General features: G+C 41.6%; 1 protein-coding gene and 1 non-coding gene across 6 annotated transcripts; one reads left to right on the top strand and one right to left on the bottom strand.

Annotated features, from left to right (window-relative positions):
- On the bottom strand, positions 1-197 carry LOC133894194 (U2 spliceosomal RNA). The gene has a single exon (XR_009905005.1). It is a non-coding gene; the product is annotated as a U2 spliceosomal RNA (small nuclear RNA).
- A 31-nt stretch (positions 198-228) lies between these two features.
- Positions 229-7,193, top strand: LOC133892670 (pentatricopeptide repeat-containing protein At1g63070, mitochondrial-like). 5 transcript variants are annotated; one of them, XM_062333568.1, is made up of 7 exons: positions 229-719; positions 808-3,290; positions 3,564-3,768; positions 4,577-5,459; positions 5,546-5,651; positions 5,725-5,812; positions 6,661-7,193. In XM_062333568.1, exon 2 carries the CDS (start codon positions 970-972, stop codon positions 3,148-3,150), a length of 2,181 nt encoding a protein of 726 aa, XP_062189552.1. In that variant the 5' UTR covers positions 229-719; positions 808-969; the 3' UTR covers positions 3,151-3,290; positions 3,564-3,768; positions 4,577-5,459; positions 5,546-5,651; positions 5,725-5,812; positions 6,661-7,193. The 5 variants fall into 5 exon arrangements, with proteins under 5 accessions (XP_062189552.1, XP_062189550.1, XP_062189551.1 ...); XM_062333566.1 differs by having other exon boundaries at positions 5,546-5,812; XM_062333567.1 differs by lacking the exons at positions 5,546-5,651; positions 5,725-5,812 and having other exon boundaries at positions 3,570-3,768.
- Positions 7,194-8,682: the final 1,489 nt, after the last annotated feature.

Genomic DNA, 8,682 nt, shown 5'->3' with positions numbered 1-8,682 from the left:
TTGGGGTGCGCCAGGCAAGGGCAGTAGTGCAACGCCCAAGCGACGCACGAGGACTCCAGTGGCAAGCCACTGTGCTGAGCCCTCCCCCACAAAAAATAAATTTAATATCAAAGTGAACCAATGGTCCACATATCAGATATTAAACTGATAAGAACAGATACTACACTTGATCTTAGCCAAAAGGCCGAGAAAGGTATGAGTTTCTCAGCCGCTTGGGTTTCGTTTTATACCCGTCCTGCTGCTCCGCTCGTCCAGAGCGGCCGAGGTGGGACTAAACGGAAGCACGGCGCGCGTCGGTTTGCCTGCCTGTTGCCACTTGGGCTGGCTGGGTAAGCAGCGCATCGCGGGCCGCGTTTGGTAGTTGGGCTGCTCGGCCTCCATACCGACCGTGCCTCCGTCGCCGCCACACTCGCGCGCTGTGCAGCCTCCGTCGCCGCCACAGCAGCGCCGCGCCGCCTCCGACCCCGCGGAAACTCCCTCCCGTTGCCACCGCTAGCCGCTCGCCTCCAGCCCTCCGTCCCTCGCTGCCAGTCGCAGGCGGGGAGGCCGGAGCCCCCGGGGGCTGCAGCGGAGCGCCTGAGGAGGCCGCGCGGGCACGCGGCGGCCGGCACCACCTCCTCCGTTACGTGCCCGTCCGTCTAGTATAGACACTGGGCACGCTCTGCGAACTATTGTTGATAAACTTCTATGTTATGTAGGGGGTTTTTGGGAGTAGAAAGGTTGGATCTGTTGCTTCAAACGTGACTTAGTCACAGCCTACTGCTTACGATTACAATGATAATGTTTTCTTCCCCGGGTTTCTTGCAGGAGAACTTGATGTAATCTGGAAGCTGTGGCCTGTTTTTTCTCAGGTAGTCCTCTCCATCGATTTATCAAGGAATCTTGGTCCATGAAGTGTAACTTGTGCACACTTTCTACCTTCTTCTGCTGGTACTGTCAATGTAAGGAGGGGATTGGCATCCCTCTTCTATGCGCCGGGCACTTCCAGGGTTCCTGCGTCGAGCCCTTGTGATCAGGAACTACCCCTCAATGTTGCACCTTTCCTCTCAGGCTTGTTGCTTGTACAACTTGGACCATCAAGAAACCAGTCGAGGTGCTACCAGCAGTGATTATAGAAGCCGGTGTCTTCTTCCCTTGATCACACTAGCAGTGCGGACTTCGAACTGGGATGCTGCCAGAAAGATAAGCTTCAGGGAGTGTGTGAGGTTATACGGACTATCTCAGTCGACCGGGTTGTTTGCCTTGCTTATGCAGTCATTCTTGCCACGGAGAATCAGAGAGATCCGGTGCTTGATTCAGAGCGTGGTTGATTACTGTGGAAATGCTGGGCCGAATCTGTTTGAGTTGGCTCCTATGTTGGTCAGCAATTTGGGTGGTTCAATGACGCTGTTACAGGTTTATGCTGCAGTCATCCGGATTTTTGTAGAGTCGTCAATGTTTGAGGATGCTCTTCTCACTTATGTTGAGGCCAAGAAGGTTGGTATTGAGCTGCGTTTGTGCAACTTCTTACTGAAGTGTTTAGTTGAGGGGAACCAAACCATGTACGCGAGGAGTTTGTTCGATGATATGAAGAGTTCTGGTCCTTCACCAAATGTCTACTCTTATTCGGTTTTGATGAGTATGTATACACATGGAGAGAGGTTATGCTTAGAGGAAGCGTGTGAGCTTCTTTATGAAATGGAAACAAATGGTGTGCAACCGAATGCTGCAACCTATGGAACTTACCTCTATGGGCTTTGCCGAGCTAGACAGGTGACATCTGCATGGGACTTTCTTCAAATGCTTTGTCAGAGAGGCTACCCTTGCAACAGTTATTGTTTCAATGCAGTGATTCATGGTTTCTGTACTGAGGGCCAGGTTCACAAAGCTGTAGAAGTGTTTGATGGGATGAAGAAAGGTGGATTTGTCCCTGATGTCCACAGCTACAGTATACTAGTGAATGGGTTATGCAAACAAGGGGATCTGTTGACAGGTTATGGCGTGCTTGTTGAAATGGCAAGAAATGGAATCAGTCCTAATCCAGTGAGTTATAGTTCACTTTTGCATGGTCTTTGCAAGACTGGAAAGGTCGAATTGGCATTTCAGCTTTTCAAGAGCCTCAGAGACCAAGGTTTCGAGCATGACCAGATAGTTTACAGCATCATTCTTCATGGTTGTTGTCAACATTTAGATCTAGAGATTGTTTATGACCTTTGGAATGACATGATTCATCATGATTTTGCTCCAGATGTTTACAATTATACTAGCCTGATCTATGCATTATGTAGACATAGATACCTTAAAGAAGCATTGGAAGTATTTGAACTCATGCTTGAGAATGGGATAAGTCCGAACATTGTGACCTGCACAATCCTAGTTGACAGCTTTAGCAAAGAAGGGCTGATCGGTGAAGCCTTCCTATTCCTGGACAAAGTATATCAGTTGGGAATCGTCCCAAATCTTTGCATGTACAGAGTTATTATCAATGGCCTTTGCAAGATCAACAAATCTGGTGATGTATGGGGAATTTTTGCAGACATGATAAAGAGGGGTTATGTTCCTGATGTTGTCCTCTACAGTATTATTATTGATGGTTTCGTGAAAGCTTTGAAGTTGCAGGAGGCCTTCAGGTTGTATCATAAGATGTTGGATGAAGGCATAAAACCTAATATATTTACGTATACTAGCCTCATAAATGGGCTGTGCCATGATGATAGACTTCCTGAAGTTATTGCATTGTTGAAGCATATGGTCGGAGAGGAACTGGTACCTGACAAGATTGTGTACACATCTGTTATTGCATGCTACTGTAGGCGTTCAAATATGAAGGCTGCTCTGGAATTGCTCACAGAGATGGAGCAATGTGGTTTATCACCAGATGCTTTTGTCTATACTTGTCTAATTGTTGGCTTTAGTAAAGTGCTTGTGATGGATGGTGCACGCTTGATGATGGAAGAAATGGCAAAAAAGAAGCTTACACCTACTGTTGTTACATATACAGCTCTCATAATTGGATACTTAAAAACGGGGGATGAGAAACAAGCTAATATGGTGTACAGAAGTATGCTTCAGGCAGGCATTATTCCGGATGGCAAGCTGAGTTGTATTTTGGGCTTCGACAATGACGGAAGTGATTCTGATCATTCTCAGAAAGTGCAGGATGTAACATAGATTTTCACATAGAGCTCTATTAACTTGTTCAAGGGATTGCTTGTGATGGTGATGAACCCACATAGTATGGAACAGTTGCCAAGAATGCTGTACTCCAAGCATTTCACCTTAATGCAGCGCTGGCACAGCATCAATATTAGGTAAGTTCCTCTAGTTTCAGCAGTTCATGCGAGAAATTTTAGCACATTTCGCTTGATTTGATTCTCACAAGTCCTTGGTGTCTAGTCTTAATTTTCATTTTGCACAATACTGTTGCCAAGAATTGTGATTCATAGGATATGACAAACCTGATAATGCTAGAACAAACAAGTTCATATGGATCGCTCTGTTAATTGTATCTTAACTGGTGTGCAAATAGTTGTTGTCCACTGCATGGATCTTATCTAATTTTCTACTTCACCTCATTTTCTTAGTTGCAGATGCAAGAGAGCTTATCTGCAGAATGATAAAAGAGATACAGCATCATTCCTTTTTAGAGGTCTAAGTGAAGCTTCAAAACACCGAGAAGGTTTTGGAACTGCTGTTTTCATATCGGAATAGCACACGTCAGGAAGGTGAATCTTTTGGAAGCTTCACACACTGGACTTTGTGTGTGGTTTTTATCTCAAAAGAACCAAGGTGGGAATCAGAAGTCATATTCTCCTGAATCTTCTATTCAATATGAGAGTCTTGTACTCTTTAGTGAAGGGTGAAATGCTTTACGTTTGTTCTACTTGATAAATATATGAACACCCTCAGTTCTTATTTGCATTTTCTACATTCTATGACATGCTCATGACATTGTTTGATGTCTGCTTGTTGCTACTTATCGATCAGATATTTTTGCATCTTAAAGTTGAAGCATACAAACAGAAAATTCATTTTCTGCTAAATAATTTGTAGTTAAGATGTGTCATGTGAAAAATGATAGCAGGAAATGGTGTAATTGAGTTCGTATGAACATCAAGCACCTCAGTGGTGTCATTAGATTCTCTTCATAGCTCCAATCAACTAGTCAGAAGTTTTGAAGTATTTGCTGATAAAATCTCCGTGCCTCGTGCCACATGCGATAGTGCTAGAGCAACTATTTAGCATGGTGTCATGATTTATAGTGACACAGCAGATAGCCTGGCTGACATGTGTTATAATAATATAAACCACATATACCCTAGCCGAATGATAGCTGATATGGTGGATGGTGCTGACTGAAATACAACATGTCTGGCAAATTGAAACTATGGTAGATACTTATTAGTTCTTTTTGATAATTTTGAAACGTTTTAGGCTGTCTTCTAATTCGAAATTCAATTGCTGCTGTTGTCCTAGGGAACAGCTCAAAAGGCTGTATTTTGAACAGGAATGCTCCTTCATTTAACTTTTATGACATCAAACTGCAAAAGTTCAAAGACATTCTTGTTAGTTCTAATGCCTGTTTTTTTACTTCCAGAAATGAAAATCTTGAAAAAACAAACTCCCCAGCCAAACAACTAGATGCTGCGCTGGCAGAGCACCTAGGTACACCATTACAGCAATGCTGGAGGAATGGAGGTTAAGATGTGGGAGGAGATCAGATTGCAGTACATTGCTAATTCTCTCCCTGACACCTTTACTATAACATGGACGGACCAAATGTCTATGTATAATGTTTGGCGGAGAGAAACACTCTCGAAAAGAGTTGCTCTATGGACTAGGTTTAGAAGAATGCAGGCGTGCCAGTATACTATCGCATACAGAATTACTAACAAATATGCAATGTATACACAAAGACGAATACGGGAAAAGATCACTTTATTCATTCACTTTTGGAATTATAAAGTACAGTTTCCCACGCTTTACATTGAATTGCACCAAGTACATCTGACTGACTAACTATTGGCGATTGTACTGCTCTTGGTTCCCGTGGCTTCGTGAAACTGCCGGTTAATTGCATCTGCAGTTTTGGACTGCATAACACCTCCAATTAAGCGTGTTTGATGGTCGTCTTCTCGATGTCTCCATTTGTGCATAAGCTGTAAAAGAGAAAGCGGTAGTGAAACAAGATAAGGCAACTCCTAGTACTACCACTAGTAGACAAGTTTGATCCCAGTTGCTTGTGGAACAAGATAAGGCAACAACTTCTAGCACCCCCGATGAAGTGGCCCCAAATTCTGTGAAGTCAGATGATATTCAGCTTAGGTTTCGTATGCCTGGTGGAATTAGACTGAAGATCAAGCTGACAAAACAAGATATTTTAAGGAAAGTGGAGAATTCTGTGGATGAAAACCATGGCAGTGGGGTCAGCTCATATGACCTCTCTATGATTTGTCCAAAAAGAATCTTCACTGAACAAGGTACTGAATCTTTATTTCTGGTAGACATTATTTCTCTTCACATCATTTTGTTTATATTCTGTATGCTCAGTTCTTTTATATGACAGGCATATTTGTCAATGCATCAGCACAAAACATTTATTATTTTCTTGTCCCTAAGCATAGTTTTCAAAACCAGTCCAGACCGTACCGCAGTTGAACCTAAAAGAAAAGGTAAAACTGGAACTGTCTACTTCTCCAGCTTGGTTTCCTTCAAAGACAGTGAAAATACGGCTGTTTTGTTTAGGACAAGTATTTGAGATCTGGAGCTCTGATCCTGTGGAGATATGGCTGTGGCTGTGGGCCTCAAGCGCACAAGACCAAAAGACACTATTGTTTGATCTTTATTCCTATATACTTTCTCTCTTGCTTTCATGCTTTTAGGAAACTAATTTATGCATATAATCCGCACTGGTGATCCATAGTGCTTTTCATTATATAGACTTCAAATCAAACTCAGTTTTGTTTAGGACAAGTATTTGAGATAAGATTATATAATACTAATATTACGATGACTGGCTGATCAACTGGTGAACTGGCGGTGTCTTTGCTGGTTTTGTGGCAGGTCTGATTTTATACACTATGACCCAAAGGGCCTGTCTAGATATGGGGAATATTTTATTGGAATTTTAGAAATAAAGTTCAAGAAGTCATTGTCATCGAAAGACCCCTCAATTAGTGACCAAGCGGCAACACTTCTTTTAAAAAAATTACAATAGTTTGTTCAGTGTTCTTCAAGCAACTTGTTTTAGCTTTCATTAATTTGAACCCATGACGGGTGGCTCTACTATATCAAAGTCTTGATTTTTGTTCAACTTGATAATATCTCTTTGTATATATTTTGTGGCAAATAACTTTTGCAGATTGATTGGATTTTGAGATGATTTATTCATTGAAATATGTAACATTTCAGAGTTGGATTTGGAAAAGGGGTTATTACATTTCCAATCATGTTATTACTGTGCTACTTGTAAAATGTGAATTAATGTAGACTATACCTTCTTGGTAACAAGTAAGATTTAAGCATGATCGCAGATTCTGAGTTACCTTGTAAAGTAGTTTCCTTATCTCATACTGTTCCTAGTAATAACCTCTACCACTGGTGTTAGTTGTTCTTCTATTTGGACTGGGATTTCTTTTAGTTCTGTGATTTCTGATCAGTGCAATTATCGCTATGAATCAGGACCAAGCTCTGGTCAATGGAATCGTCCTGGAACGGAGACAGTTTCTGTATGGCGTCCACTTCCTGGTAACAGGAGCGAACAAGCAGATTGTGAAAACTCTGGAAATACATTGCGAAGGTCCAGACCGTTTGGTGCCAATGTCCACACTCTGGGGAGCGATGACCAAGGTCCATTTGATGATAGAAACATTTTCTGGAATGGGAACTCAACCGGGTTTGGAGGCAACGACAGGAAATAAATAGTGCGGCAGAGACAACATGGTAGCAGAGTCAAGTCAGAACATATGGAAGGGAAATAATAACGTTTCGAACAGTCTGGGAAGTTAAACTGAGTGCTAAAACCGCATCTCCAGAAAGTATACATTGGTGATAGTTTTATACAACAATGGTTACCGTTACCAAATCGAAGTACTTTGTTGTATAGATAGCCACGGAAATTAAACCTAATCTTTCTGATTCTACTATTTCCCCCCTTCTGGTAGATGGTAGCCAACTCTGTGTTGGCAATGAACAAAATCCGCAGCAGTAATAACATGATTGGAAATGTAATAACTCAATAGAGGGATCCGGATCTCTTGACGTCGACGTCATGATGATTTCGTTGCTAACGCATGGGTCTGATCTCATGCGTCAACAACGGCGCGCGATATCAGGGGATCCTCATCCCTCGTAGAGATGAGGTGGTAGCTATATGAACTACGTCTATGAATGACATGGATGTTGCTCGACACTGGGAGCCAGTATTTGCTTAAAAGGGATTTGGCTTCTGTGGCCATAAATAACTTTGTTTTTTTGCTTAAAAGGGAACCAGCATTTGCCATATGCAGAGCAGTCGAGCAGACTATACGAGAAAAAAGCATCATAAAAAATTTGTAGAACTCGAATAAATTATTCCAGGTTGAACTCAGAGCCCTTCCACGCTCTATATAAATGTATGATCCTTCAATAACCAAGCTTCGATTTGGATCGCTCAAACCCGATCTAACGGTTGCAGTTTGATTTCCTACTATGCTTCGATGGAGAAGGCAAATCAAAGTCTCCCGGGCCATCGCCTTCACATCTTCACACTCTGGAGTTCAGAACAGGCAACTACCGTTGCACCCGATGCTGAAGCGTATTTCTGAGCAATGTTATGTAGGATGCCCTAAAAATTGATCTTTTAGGCAATGCACTGTCATGTTGGAAGATAAAAAAAATCAAATGGATAGTTTGCATTGCTATAGGTAGTAAATATTTCTATTCGATTCTTGGGGTACTTTTTTTTAAAAAAAAAAAATAGGACGACTTGACCTCGTCCCAGACAAGGGAAAATACATCGGTACCAAAAGTTTTCTTTTAAAAAAGTTTTGAATGAAATTTATTCAATCAAATCTGGTTGTTTTGGGCAAAAGGATACCAGGAAGTGCAGTTTGTTATGCTCCAAATCAAAACCTTTTCCTTTACTTTTTCAGCTAACCTCTAGGAAAATGCGTTAGTTGCCAACCACTCCATTGTTATTTTTTCTTGTCGACTAAGTCTCCAATACATATGTTTTAACTATTATCTTTTTCAAATATATTTTACTAAGAATATTAAATTTAATGATTTGAACGTATGTATCATGACAAATCTCATTTATGTAAATTTATTGTCTAAGTTTTTAAAGTTTGATTGCGCTCATTCTGAAACACTCAAATTCTAAAATTTAAAGTCTTGAAAGATTTGGCTCGCTTTACCTCATGTTGGTAAACGTAGTCGTGTAGGATATCTCAACAGACTTGTAATCGAACCCCCCCCCCCTATCTCCTGATATGGTTGTTTAGGTGAAATTTCTTTGTAATGTCCTCCGAACTTCCAGAAAAAGCTAAAGAAAACACTGGAGAACTTCCCGCCAGAAGTCAGAACAAAAGAATGGGTGTTATTCCTGCGCTGCTCTCTCAGCACTTGCTGGCAGGCCTTCAGGCCCTTCTGCGCAAAGCTCGGCGACAGCCGTGGATTAGACCCTCCTCAACTATATTTTCTTGATTTCATTCAATTTTTAAT

The sequence above is a fragment of the Phragmites australis genome, chromosome 15 (genome assembly GCF_958298935.1).
Source record: "Phragmites australis chromosome 15, lpPhrAust1.1, whole genome shotgun sequence".
Taxonomy (NCBI): domain Eukaryota; kingdom Viridiplantae; phylum Streptophyta; class Magnoliopsida; order Poales; family Poaceae; genus Phragmites; species Phragmites australis.
Note: the sequence above shows the minus strand (reverse complement) of the source record. Positions and strands in the feature narration are given on the sequence as shown.

Excerpts from the sequence above, each read along its gene's own strand:
- LOC133892670 (XM_062333567.1), top strand. The coding sequence starts at position 970 with ATGCGCCGGGCACTTCCAGGGTTCCTGCGTCGAGCCCTTGTGATCAGG.